General features: G+C 37.0%; 1 protein-coding gene across 4 annotated transcripts in view; it reads right to left on the reverse strand.

The window, feature by feature from the left end:
- Positions 1-14,250, reverse strand: part of LOC114295425 (sodium/hydrogen exchanger 6) — a 33,112-nt gene that overhangs the window by 1,541 nt on the left and 17,321 nt on the right. For 2 of the 4 annotated variants that reach the window (XR_003640897.2, XR_014340906.1), the window contains exons 12-21: positions 14,142-14,189; positions 13,979-14,039; positions 13,794-13,891; positions 13,630-13,705; positions 13,507-13,536; positions 13,196-13,293; positions 13,004-13,113; positions 8,252-8,335; positions 7,065-7,162; positions 6,892-6,971 (exon numbers count right to left, since the gene is read on the reverse strand). Coding sequence is in view for 2 of the 4 variants with exons in the window: in XM_028239648.2 (XP_028095449.2) it covers positions 6,892-6,971; positions 7,065-7,162; positions 8,252-8,335; positions 13,004-13,113; positions 13,196-13,293; positions 13,507-13,526; positions 13,630-13,705; positions 13,794-13,891; positions 13,979-14,039; positions 14,142-14,189 (773 nt within the window). In the remaining 2 variants the exon portion in view is untranslated. The remainder of the gene's footprint in view (positions 1-6,891; positions 6,972-7,064; positions 7,163-8,251; positions 8,336-13,003; positions 13,114-13,195; positions 13,294-13,506; positions 13,537-13,629; positions 13,706-13,793; positions 13,892-13,978; positions 14,040-14,141; positions 14,190-14,250) is intronic. The other 2 variants (XM_028239648.2, XM_028239647.2) reach the window with 1 other exon arrangement.

Genomic DNA, 14,250 nt, shown 5'->3' on the forward strand with positions numbered 1-14,250 from the left:
TGACCTGGTTACTCAATTCCATTCATTCTAATATTAGTCAGCCCTTTGTTTTGATGGACACTGGTTATGAGATTTGGACTGCTGCAAATTAGATGTATTCCCGACGAGGTAATGATGCTCAAGCCTACGAACTGCAGAAAAAGATTTGGGGCTTTGATCAGAAAGACAAATCTCTCGCTGAGTATTATTTAGAGTTAAGTAGTTTCTGGCAGGAACTTGACTATTATCAAAATTTTCAGGCTGTGTGTTCCCAAGATGCAACTATGTTTCAGCAAATGGTGTCCAAAGAGCGTGTGTACAACTTCCTTGTAGGTCTCAACATGGAGTATCCCTGCTCTAGCCGTCTCTTCTGCTCCTACAGATGCAAAAGTTGGTCAATCCAAGTCTGGAGGAAAAGGCTCCTCTAATGATCAGATCATTTGTGATTATCGTGGGAAAGAACGTCATGATCGGGACCATTGTTGAAAGTTGCATGGCCGTCCTACTCGAGGACGAGGTGGTGGTCGTGGTCATCGTGGTGGGTATTGTTCGCTCTCATGCACATCTCTTGGAGTCATCTCCTAATACTTTGAGTGATCCGTAGCGCTTTCCCAAGACAAGTTACATGCTCTCCGGCGTCTGATGGCTAGACTTGATTCTTCTCCTGCCACTACTTTTGATCCCCTTTCCTCCAACTTTGTTTCCACAGGTATTCCTTCGCATGCCCTAGAGTGTTGTCTCATCATCTCCTTAGATTATTGACTTTGGTGCTACCAATCATATGACAATTTGTTTAATCTTTTCCACTCTTACTCCTCTTGTTCCAGCAAGTATAAAGTGAGAGTTGCGGATGGGTCTTTATCCCCTGTCTCTGGGACAGGCTCTATTCATTGTTCTTCTATTTCTCTATCATCAGTTTTACATGTCCCAAATTTTTCTACTAACTTACTCTCTGTTAGTCGTCTTACCATTTCTTTAAATTGTTCCATAACCTTTTATCCTTCTCATTGTGTCTTTCAGGAACTCTATACGAGGAGAACGATTGATAGTGGTAAAGCACATGAGGGCCTGCATGTTTTGGATGCTGAATCTTCCTCCGCTAGACAAGCTCTTCAGACTATCGGCCCTCCAGGCCTCACTTTTACATCAGTGGCATCGGCGTTTAGGGCATCCCCCCATTTTTATTTTAGACAAACTTCTCCCTAGTTTAGTGAAACATTGTGCTAGAAGTAAGTTTCATTATGATACTTATGAGTTTGCCAAGCATGAACGTTCTTGTTATCTTCTAATTAATAAAAGAAGTTTATTACCCTTCATAGTTATTCATTTTGATGTATGGAGTCTTTGTCGTGTTATGTCTGTATCTGGCTATCGTTGGTTTGTCACTTTTATTGATTGTTATTCTCGTGTCACTTGGATTTACATGCTTCGTACCAAGAGTGAAGTTTTCTCTTGTTTTAAAACATTCCATAAGATGCTCAGTTTGCCACTCCCATTAAAGCCTTTCAGAGTGACAGTGGCACTGAATATACTGATGGTGACTTTCGTGTGTATCTCGCAGAACATGGTATCCTTTATCAAACTAGTTGTGTCGGTACTCTTGAACAGAATGGTGTTGTTGAACAGAAAAACCGTCATCTTCTTAAGGTTGCGCATGCTCTTATGTTCACGATGCAAGTTCCTAAACAATTTTGGGGTGATGCGGTTCTTACCACTGCTTATCTTATTAACCGCATGCCTTCTAGTGTTCTTCAGTTGCAGCACCCTCTTGATTTTCTCCCTCACACTTCTGTGTCTCCCATCTCTCTTTCTCCTAAAGTATTTGATTGTGTCTGTTTTGTTCATTCCTCTCGCCTCACTCGGAGCAAACTAGATCCAAAGGCTATGCGTTGTGTTTTTCTCGGTTATTCCTCCACCCAGAAAGACTATAAGTGTTATGATCCTCACTTTCGTAAATTCTATGTTACTATGGATGTTATTTTTTGTGAGTCTGAATCCTTTTTTTCGAGTCAATCTCTTCAGGGGGAGGCTTTTACATAAGAGATTGTTTCTTCTGATCCTTTTTTCTCTATCATTTGTAATGAGGGAGAGGTGCAAACTGAACGTATTCAGGGCGAGTCTAGTAGGTCGGATAGACTAGATCTCAGGACTTACACTCGGCGACAAAAAGAACAGCCATCTCATGTGCTTCTATGCCCATCGCCACATCCGAATCCAGTTACTATTCTGTCTGTGGATCCTTTAGGTAATGAGTCCTTGGCCACTACTCCTATTCCCGTTGATGATCTTAATCTTCCTATTACTAGTAGGAAAGGAGTTAGAATTTGTACTCAACATTCTGTTTCTAATTTTGTGTCGTATGACTCCTTATCTCCATCATATCGTGCATTTGTTTCGTCTTTGTCTTCTGTATCTATTTCGCAGGGTTGGAAGGAAGCACTTAATGATCCCAAGTAGAAAGAAGCTATGGAAGAAGGGATGAGAGTTCTGAGTAAGAATGACACTTGGGAGTTAGTTTTTCTACCATCGGGAAAAAGGCCTGTGGGCTACAAATGGGTGTTCACCATTAAGGAACGAGCAGATGGAACCATTGAACGATATAAGGCGAGACTGGTTGCTAAAGGGTTCACTCAAACTTATGACATTGACTATCAGGAGACCTTTGCTCCGATGACTAAGATGAATTCTATCCGTGTCTTGCCTTCTTGTGTAGCGAATCTGGGGTGGCCATTGCAACAATTGGATGTAAAGAATGCTTTTTTCCATGGTGATTTAGGTGAAGAAGTGTACATGGATGCTCCTACTAGGTTTTCCTCTCCAACTGTTGCTGGGAAGGCCTATCGGTTAAAGAAAGCATTGTATGGTTTGAAGTAATCTCCTAGAGGTTTGACAAATTTCTAAAGGCGATGATTAGATTTGGTTACAAGCAGAGTCATGCAGATCATACTATGTTCATCAAACAAATCAAAGCTCAACTTTCCAAGGAATTTGAAATTAAGGACCTTGGGCCTTTACGGTACTTTCTTGGGATTGAGATCGCTAGATCAAACAAGGGCATATTTATCTCTCAAAGAAAGTATATCTTAGATCTACTTGAGGAAGTAGGGATGTTAGGGTGTAGACCGGCAGATTTGCCTATTGAGGCCAATCACAGACTTAGCAGAGGTGATGGAGATTGTGTTGACAAGGGAATATATCAGAGACTTGAGGGGAGATTAATATAACTTTCCCATACTAGGCCTGATATTACATATGTTGTGGGTGTAGTAAGCCAATTTATGCATGATCCACGAATAGGTCATTTGGATGCAGTTAATCGAATCTTGAGGTATCTGAAATCAACTCCAGGAAAAGGAATCTTGTTCTCTAATCATAGTCACTTGAGGCTGGAGGCCTTCCCTAATGCAGATTGGGCTGGTGCAATTGATGACAGGAGGTCTACTTCAGGTTATTGTACCTTTATAGGTGGAAATCTAGTGACTTGGAGCAGCAAGAAGCAGCAAGCAATTGTAGCCAGATCGAGTGCGAAAGCAGAATATCGAGACATGGCTAATGGCATTTGTGAACTTATATGGCTTCAAGTTTTATTGGTGGACTTGGGATTGTTAAGTAGTGGGCCAATGAGATTGTATTGTGACAATAAGGCTGCTATTAACATTGCTCATAATCCAATTCAGCATGATAGAACAAAGCACATTGAGATTGACAGACATTTTATCAAGGAGAAAATCAGCAATGGAGTGATTTGTATGCGTTTTGTGCAATCAGCAGAACAGTTGGCTAATATATTTACTAAAGGGTTAGGTAGTAAGGTTTTTCATCCCATTGTGTGCAAGTTGGGCATGAGAGATATCTATCATGCCCAACTTGAAGGGGAGTGTTAAGATTAGATGAAAGGTAGTTGTGTAATTGTCTACTTATCACTTATTGATATAAATATACCTAGTTAGAGAGAACAAACTAATTTGATTAGGTTTTGTGCCTCCTAACATCGTTCTTCTCTCATCTTCTCTGTTCCATCTTCTTTTCTCTTCCTCCTTAAATTTCTTCTTTTATTTTTAACTCATACATATGAGATATAATAATCATACGAAATTATAAATTTTGCACGTGTTATGTCCTACATTTTTAAAAAATTTCCGTATTTGCGTGCCAATGTTGTGTCCCATGTCCATGTCCGTGCCCGTGCTTTTTAGCTCTTGATATGGTAATTTGTGAGTTTCTAATTAATTCATTATATGCCTTATTTTAACTGCCAAGCATTGTCGATACCTCTAGATCGATGACTAGCTATGAAGCACCGACACGTTCCCAGGGCTGACGTACGAGTGTCGGACACGTGTCATACAGGGACACGTTGTGGACATGTGTCCGACACTCTTTCTAACATGTCCTTTTTTTTTGAATTTTTGTAGTTGGACACGTGATGACACTTTCTGGACACGGATCGAAGAACCCTAAGCTGTTAGAGAGAAGAGAGAAAGAGATCAAGGGAGAGATTGATTGAACGAAGCAGCCCTAAACTTGGTCAAAAGAGATCAATCGAAGAAGCCCTAACCTGAAGTAATCTTCTTCGTCTTCTTTATCCTTCGTCTTCTCTACTCTGCTTCCTTCTCTTCGTCTTCTCTATCCTTCATCTTCTCTGGTTCTTCTCCTCCCTTTTCAGTTCGATCTCTCCCCTCTCTTTACTGTTTCGTCTCTCTCCCCTCCCTCTTCTGTTCTCCCTTTTCTGATTTCACTCTCCTTTTTTCACTTCTCTCTCTTTTCTTATTCTGTTCTCTCTTTTCTGTTTTCACTCCCCTCTTCACTTCTCTTTTTTTCAACCCCCGTTTCTCCCTTCCTTTTATTTCTTGATTTCATCTCTCCTCTCCCTTTTTTTATCTTTGTTTTTTATTAAACCTAAAATTTATAGAATAAATTATTTTTATTTAAAAAAAAAAAAATTTATTCAAAAAATTTAAGAAACATGTTTATTAATTTTTTTATTATTATTATAATTGTATAAATAAATAAAATTATATATATTAAATGTGTCCCCAACGTGTCGTATCTCTCATTTTTTGAAAATTTGCATATCCACGTGTCATTGTCCGTGTCCGTGCATCATAGATGACTAACATGTCTTTTGTCCCATACGTGGTTAGTTGGATACCTCATGTATATCTTCTTAAGTTTGGGGATTGTTTGTCCATAGTTGGAGCCATAAAACGGAGTGACCACGCATAGCTCTAAGTGTTGTCTCAGACATGATGGCATATGATATATATATTTAATTTAATTTAACTTTTTTTTCCAGTTATTTGTTCTGTAACGTTCTAGAAAACCTTATAGTATGCACTATGACTAAGTCAAGTATATCTCCGGGCAGTTAAGATCACTATCTCATCTTTTAATCATGACAAGGCCAGTTAAATGACAAACTTCTTTATTTTGGGCAAAAACCACGCAGATAGCATTCAGTGCAGTGAATAAACTAAAGTTCATCTTCCTTGATCCTACAGCTAGAGATGACAAGGAACCTGAGAAGCGGCAGCCTAACATTTTCCATGCCATAATTTGGTCGAGGAATAGCATGGAGACATTGGCTATTTTGATATTATGTTCTGTTGATCTATTTATTTGTTTATTTTTGGTATGATATTCTTAACTACTACAAAGGAGATCCACTATGCAGTTTCTGAGATGTTCGCTAAGGAATGTTTTTAGGGTCCCATAATTGTATGAAAACAACATTTCTTTGTTTCTTCAGTAAAGAGAAATCTAGGGGTTATTTCCAGAGTAGTTTCAAGGGAAAGTTTGATGTGCTAAGTTAGTGTCGCTTATTCAGAAATGTCCATGGGTTCTTGTAGAATCTAGGGGTTATTTCCTGTCCGGACTTAGAGCATCCACACCAGCCTCGTCAAACTCATTTCTAGACCAAAATATAGAGCAAAAGCAGGAAAATCAACTTTCAGGAGCCTCCATCAGCCTCGCTACATATTTGCAAAATTTGTGATTGCTACAGTACATCGCTTGACTTAGCGATGTACTATTCACAAGTTATACACTATTTTATTACTTTTCCACCAAGTAGTCGACCACAAATGTTTGTTTGTTTGTAAGTTTTTTTTTTTTTTTTTTTTTTGAGAAATATGAAACTGATACATATACAATACAAATCCTATCACTCTAGATTAAATACTTTTTTTTTTCTTTTTCTTTTGAGGAATGTTACGATGAGATAAGCCAGACAACTGCGGCTTGGCACAATTATTATTATTATTGTTTTTAAAGGAATATGACACTGCATATATGTAGATAAACAATAAAAAATTAGCAACTTCTCCTACTGCTTTTTAACAATACAAAATGAATATTTTATAAAATTTAATTTTAAAATAGAGAGTCTGATGTAGGTGTACATACAAAAACAAATGTTAGATAAAATAGAAAAATTAGCTTTTTGGGGTTAATTTAACTCAAAATTCGTTGAGCCTGATACTGATACCCTTATCATTCTCCTTAAAACTAATATTAGCAGGCGATGGTAGCGCTCCTTCCCTAAGTTATGATTTTATACAGTTAGTTCTCCATTATGTCTGTTGACAGACAATTTTGCTCTGACACATTTTGGCATGTGATAAGGTCTTTTAGTGGAAGAAGTTGCTCAACTCTCATGTAGGTATTAAAGGCCAAAATGGTTATTTGATGATGGTAGAGGTTGTACAAATAAATTCCAAAATGAAACCAACATGCAAAAAAGACATGAAAATACATTAACATAACTAATAGAAGTAATCTGCCGATAGGCTGAACAGACACCTAAAGGGAATTCGCACATATGTTTTTACCACTTTGCCAAATAAGAGTAAATCACTGAGGTAGTACTCTTGAAACCATTTATTTACCAAAATCATGTGCTGAGTATCTTACCTAGCTCTTCTTCATCACCACTTTGAGTTGTGAAAAATGGGGTGAGGTAATTCCTATCTAATGCTGTGAATGATGCTGTGCTGCATGAAGAATAAAAATCCAGATGTATTAAGAAATTACTGGAGCTAGATCTGAAGAAAAAAGGTCCCCAGATGGAATACACTTCGCTGTACCTTTTGTGAAACTCTTTAAGTTTCATCTTGAACCTGTTCCCAGATGATGTATCCCCATCATAAGAAGGGGCTATATACCCATTGTTCCCTTCAAAGCTCTGAAAGTAATTTGAAAGAGAAAAGGAGTAAGACATGGATTTGTACAAGATCACCAACCATCATTCTAATTACGTTGGTGCGCTATCTCAACTATCTGATACCATGAATCTGTTATGCACACTTCAGATAAACTTTGTAAATTTAAAGTACAAAAGTATGCCTGTGTCCAAATGGAATCAATTCTTCAAACTTTGTAAATTAAAACTACAAAAGTATCCGTGTCCAAATGGAATCAATTCTTCCTGACACGATATGCATCTTTTCCTTTGTCCCTCTTTGTTTTTTTTTTTTCCCCCCCTAGTGTTTTTTCCCCCCTTTTGTGTGTTTTGTTTTCTTTTTCTTTTTCTTCCCCATAGACAGAACAAAAACTTAAATCCAAGATCTAGTTCAACTATCATACCTATAATCCAAACTAGAGATTTAAACAAGATCAAAAACATAAAATATGAGAAAATTTCACTCTGGCTCCACTTCCAATCATAACGGTCAACTGTTTACACTTTAGGTCAAGCTGCAAGGTTACCCTTCCATCCATTTAGTGTTAATGAGACTGATGGAAAATAGCATGCGTGTCGGACGTGACAGTTTTTTGATGGTACAATTAAAAGTGCAGGGACCAAAATAGGATTTTGCTGAAAGTGTAAGAGTCCTAATAAGGGAAGAGAATTGCTATGTGTTCACATGTCAATTTCTATTCGCATTATAACTCTAAGGGGTTGGCCTAGTGGGTGCAGCCTGGGCCTCTGGGTGTGCTCCCTCCAGGTCTCAAGTTCAACTTCCACTAGGTGCTATCAACTCCTTCAGGCCACACCCGCGGGCTTTGCCTGAGATTTGCCCGATACATGTGGAGGGGGCGCTTTGCATGGGTCCCGGGATTAGTCAAGGTGCGCGTAAGTTGGCCCGGACACCCGGTCATAAAAAAAAATTCTATTCGCGTTATTAACCCCTGATAGATGGAAGGGTGATATTGCAACTCAACTGACCAACATGGGGTTTTGGTGAAACTGCAAGGATGCCAAGTGTAATTGACCCTTAGTAGTAGGAAACTCCTATGGAGATTTTGCTAAATGATGCCTGTCAAAACTTACTTCAGCCAAGGGACCATCATGGTTGTCGCCAACAACTTGTAGAGCTTCCAGCATGGTACCTGTTGATCCTCCAATCAGCAAGACCTGCACAACATTTCCTTAGAAGGTTAGTGGTAAATCACATGAACAAAAAGGACCATACTAAAAATAGTTACAAGCCCCTATTGAAAGTATCAAATAAAGGAGAATTGCAGTTATTGATAGACCATAAAATAGACCAAGTTGGTAAATCTTGTTGCCCATGTCATGTATAGAGATTGTGCGTAGGATTAGAAGGTAAAACAAAGAATTCAAGCTTACACATTTCCACAAACATGATGCATAATGCACTTCCACAATCCATCTAATGCTCTCTAAAGCCCCATTGTAGAGGCAAGTGACGATCTTGCTTCAAGAAAGCGTCAAACTTTGCAGACCAAACTTCAAAGGACATCCCCATTTCAGAATGAGCATCATGAACATGTGAACATAAAATTGAAGTAGACTTTGTTCACATGCTTCACTAAGACCTTGTAACTAGAGTGTATTTAAAAGAGTGTGTGATCACTAATTCCTTAATTAAGTCTCTTAATTAATTTGGTTTAATATAATCTAATATCCTAAGATCTTTGTGAAATTTCGATTATTTAATTCAAACTAAACTTAATTAATTAAGTTAAACTGGATCACCCAAGTTTAATGATGTATAAGTTTTAGTGTGGTAGTTATGTTTTAGCACCATAAGTAGCTAATTGTGTTTTTTGGCCTATAAATAGGTAGTTAGGTCCCTTAATATTCAGTTTTATGATATTTTGAAGATTTTATTTTGAGCTTAGTGCTCTTTGTCCCCAATTTGGGCAATTTCTCTCCCCAACAAGATCTCAATCCTAAATTTGGTTCATCCTTTTGGTATAAAATTGATATGTGAATTCAATAACTAAGAAGTATTTACCTTTGATTCGTGCTATTCAAAAAATTTGTGTATGCAATTTGGGTAGCCCCAACTGAAAACATCTGGAAAACAGTCCAACCGACTTCAATTTGATTGCAAGGAGCAGTGGCAACATTCTTATACTGGAAATAGCATCGCAAGGCTAAAAATTGGTGAATGTTGGACATTCTAAAATCCTAGGTCACTTCGACTCTTGATTGCGACTGTGTCTGAAGACTTACAAACCCTAGGTTGTGAGGCTCGACTCTGATTTCAAGCATACAAGACCAAATTGAACCTCTAGAATCAATTCGCAAGTGCAAATCGAGCCTATAGTTGCAATTTCAACTCTGGAATCCTTGGACAAGCATGGATCAAACCTGTAGTGGTGATTATGAATCTGGATCTTCAAGTTCAAGTTGAGATCCAAACTCCATAGTTGAGATAAGAACTTGATCTGGAAACTTAGACGAAAACAAAAAACATAATTGTGATCCGAAACCTTGGAGTAAAGTCGTGAATCTGGTTTTCCACTCAACTTTGTGTTTTGGACACACTCGAAGTGTGATCGACCTTCACACAAATACGATCAGACTCGATTGAAGGTGTTGTGATTTGATGTTTACTCGATTCTATGTTTATGATTTTGAGTTCTAGATTTCAAACTTTGATTTCGATTGCAATTCAAGTGTATATCTGGTTCGGAAAGTTGATTACACCATTAGATTGAGCTTTGAAGTGTTTTGCGAATTTGGAAAGACAATTGTAACACCCCAAATAATGCCATGTGCCAAGACTCCATCCAGATTGAGCTTCAAAGTGTTTCGCGAATTTGGAAAGACAATTGTAACACCCCAAATAATGCCATGAGCCATGACTCCATCCATATCCATCTTTGAAAGCTATGAGCCCAATTGGCTATCTCACTACACAAAATACTTGACATAAAGCTTAGAAATGAATAGTTAGGAAGCTTTGAACACGTGAATTTCCTTGTCAACTATTAAGAGTTAGGAAGTAGTCACCTCTTGAACTTAGAAAGCAAGTATGTACCACACCGGAAGCATTTCTATGTGACGCGATTGAATACTTGCATTTTTGTGTGACGTGATCAAATGCCTACCCTAATTTTAATTTCCAAACAATCCACTACAGATAAAATTATAGATTGCTAAGGCGAAAACTTAGAAGATGAATGCAATTGGTAGGAAATTTAGAAGGAATACATGTGTTAAAACTAGAAGACTTAAAGGCTAGAGCATACTTGAAGATTTGAATGCCCAGACATCTTGAAAACCGTAATTGAGGAGCTTGATAACTTAGGTTTAAAGAGCAGAGTTTCTTGGACAATTTGTCACAACTTAATCGGGATTAGCTGTAATTAAGCGTGATTAATTAGACCTAATCGAGAGTAATTAAACTAATGATGGTTAGAGACTAAACTTAATTAATTAAGAGTAATCATTATTAATTAGACTAATGAAGGTAATTAGGGAAGCTAATTGGTGAAGCACATACCTCAATTTGATGACAATTCACCTACGAGAGAGACAAGTGTCTCCATGCCAAATAAATATATAGGAAAATAGAGATAAAGATGAAAAAAAAATCTTGCTGGAAAATCTTAGAAAATTAGTGGAAGAGAGAGGCGAGATAGAGAAGAACAACAACAACAACCAAAAGGAAGCTTCAATCTGAGCCCAAAAATTAAGCAAAAATTATCACAAGGTAAGATATTTCACCCTCCTTCACATGATATATATATATATATATATGTATTAACCAACAAGAAAATGATTTAAGTTAGTATTCTTGAAAGCGTGAAAGGAAGAAATGGAAAGGAGATGAATAGAAGTCAGGGAAAAGAAGAATTGGGTGAAATCCACCCTTTTGCATGACTTAATCCTAATTTTTGGTGTAGAATTCTTGAACCATGTATTCCATATCATTCTTACACCCATTGTATTGAAAAATATCATGTTTTGATGTATTGAGTTGAAAAAAGTAAGAAGGAATGAAAGAAGATAGAAAAACACTAGGTTAAGAAAGAAATTAGCTTTAATTGATTAAGAATGAAATGAACAACCTTCACTAATTTAATCATATCTCCATCTACATTTGGAATTTGGACATGAGACCACAACCATTAGAAACTAGACTTCCAAGGCTTCAATTTAGACTCGAGATTAGCCTAAAAACGACTTCGGATGAAGGAGATATTCCCATTTGAAGTTGGACCAAAAAACCAGTCGGGAGGACTGCTTGAATGTACACGTGCGGCCAATAGTGCCCTTGATATGTTGTGATTTTCCATAGAGAACCTTTCTTGTTATAATGATAAGAATCTATCGTTTTTTATTTTCTTATTTTTATTTTTCCCCCATAAAACAAAAGAAATCTTCATTACAACCTTAGTATCCATAGAATCCGTCTAGTATTGCCACGACTTCCCACCACAGGAATGATAGGATCTTTCCATACATCACTCCATTCTCTGTTTTCTGGAACATTTGATTCTATATGTTTCAAGCAATCATGTATATAAAATATACATATATATAGGTACATAATTTTTTATATTTTATATATATATATTTTTAAGATGAGTATATATATAGGTACAAGTTACATGTTACTTATGTATATGCATTACAATGTATAGATTGCCATGAAGGTTGCCATTCCTCAATGCAGTTTATAAGATAATGCTAAAAGATCATCTCAATATTCATTTAAGTTTAAATATCTCAAGGCCACAATCGCTATATTGGATATCACATACAAATCTGATCTTGTATTTTCTTGTATTAGTGTGACAATGTTTGACAACATGCAACTCTACTTGCGGTCCAAGAAGCAAAGATATTTCTACGAAGGTAACATGTCTTATCTGACATCGTCTTGAACATCAACACGATACAACACTCGCTAGACAGTTCCCAACACATGAAACATATTACAAGTTTGAATAAAATAACATTTTTCTCTAACACCCTATATTGTAAGACTTCTAAATCTATAAAAACCATATGAAGATACCTCCTCTTCTCTCTGTACTTATGTATTAATATTCTTAGTAAACATATTGCTTTCATAGTTGATCTAGAGGGATCTAGAGGGCTAAATACAAACTAATTCTCTCTCTCTCTCTATACCTCTATAGTTGGTGCCATTTTGGTTATCTCCTTTATTTTGATGTTAGGTTATACAATTGGCCCTAAAACAGTTCACTTTTTAATTTTCATTTTATTTATTTGCACATATCACTGAAATGCCTAATCAGGAAGTAACTTACCTACTATAAGAAAAGCCAAACCAATAAGGATAGATAACCAACACATTCCAAAAAGGCACAAGAATGGGTACATCATGTATCTACATTACAATTTACAGCATGCTTTTGTCTCACAGAATAGCCATCATGCAGTCAGCAAAGTCCTTGTTACATTTTCCAACACAGATCTTTGCTTTCTTACAGTATGAGCAGACTTCACAAAATGACTAGGAATAGAATACGAAGGAACACAGACAATCTCAAAGATAATGCATGAGAAAATGAAGATAATCATGTGTACAGAAGTGGCAAAAATCATGAAAAAGGATTTGAACCGAGGTAACTGAATACTGCATTTACCTGGGAAGTAAGCCTAACTCAAGAGAATGCAATTTTGGATATCATTGCTGATTTCAGATGCAACTAATGGCAAGATAAAAAAAAAAGAAGCACGCATCATGCATGTTTTGAAGGGTAAGGCACATTCTATGCTTTTTCACAACCAAAAAAATAAAAATCTAGCAGACTATTAGAGTTGATTTCTAAGGAAGCAAGCTAGACTACATACCGTCAGAACAACTATAGCAGTGGTTGCCGTGAATATTGTTTGACCATGCCCTTCTGGGAGATCGTGAACTGATTGCAAAGCAAGGGCAAAAGCCATAGCCCCTCGGAGTCCTATTCAAACACATAATTCAAAAAATACAGCAACATTGCAAAAGAAGCTACTCAAAGAATCAACAATCTCTGATCTTCTTACCACTGTACCAGAGTGCTTTCTGATGTTTTACAGGTATTTGCCGATGTGCAGGTCGGACTAAATTCACCAGGTAAGCACAAGAAAAGACATTTACCGCCCTTCACAGAAAAATTGGACAACTGATTTAGAAATTCCATTGCAATAACCTCACAAATATATCATTTACATATTGGTAGTGCATGCAGCACAATATGGCAAACAGAAATGCAGAATTAGGAGAAAGCACACGATAGGAAAAATAATACCCCTAAGACAACAAATAATCAACTTCACAGTCAGAGTTCATAAAATTAGCTAATAGGTAAACATACCTTGCAACTCCAATGAACAACTGAGGCAATCATAGAGCAAGTTAAGAAATGCCAATGGTAAATTTAACTTAAAAACAAAAAAAATATCACTTATGTTTAATCTGACTAATGACTAAAGGATACAATTGAGAAAAAGATGAATCCAACATGGGACCAGCTATGCTGTTCCATGGCAATATCAAATCCCATGTAAATAAATCTGTAGAAAAAAAAAAAAAAAATGTCAAGACAGGTGTGCCAGAAGCAGTGAATATCACATCGATGTAAATAATTATATGCTCCCTTACACGAATGTTTCTGCTAATGATGATATCAGATGAAAAAATGCAGACACAAATCGCTGAGAGTTGTCTGACAAATTGGAGAACGTGTAGTGCTTCATAACCTAAAACAAAACATAACCAATGTCTCAATCAGGATACCCCAACAAATGATTGGTAACTGCACCGAGAAACCATCTATATCCACTTACAATTCCAGTGAACAATATCGATACAATACCAGAGAGGCCAAGGCCCTCAGCTAGCATGTACCTGAAAAGAAAAGGTTGTACACATTACCACACATGCCGAGCATAAGGAGCAATTGAAATCAATTTCACATGACAAGACAAAAATGGCCTAGTAATGGCTTACGAGAAATATGGGAAAAGGACAAAAAGACAGCACTCCAAGTTTTGAAGACTGCACATAGGATGTCACAAAAATACTCTGATTATCCAAAGATGAGATGCAAACTGCAAGA

The sequence above is a fragment of the Camellia sinensis genome, chromosome 9 (genome assembly GCF_055761805.1).
Source record: "Camellia sinensis isolate YWXY chromosome 9, ASM5576180v1, whole genome shotgun sequence".
Taxonomy (NCBI): Eukaryota; Viridiplantae; Streptophyta; class Magnoliopsida; order Ericales; family Theaceae; genus Camellia; species Camellia sinensis.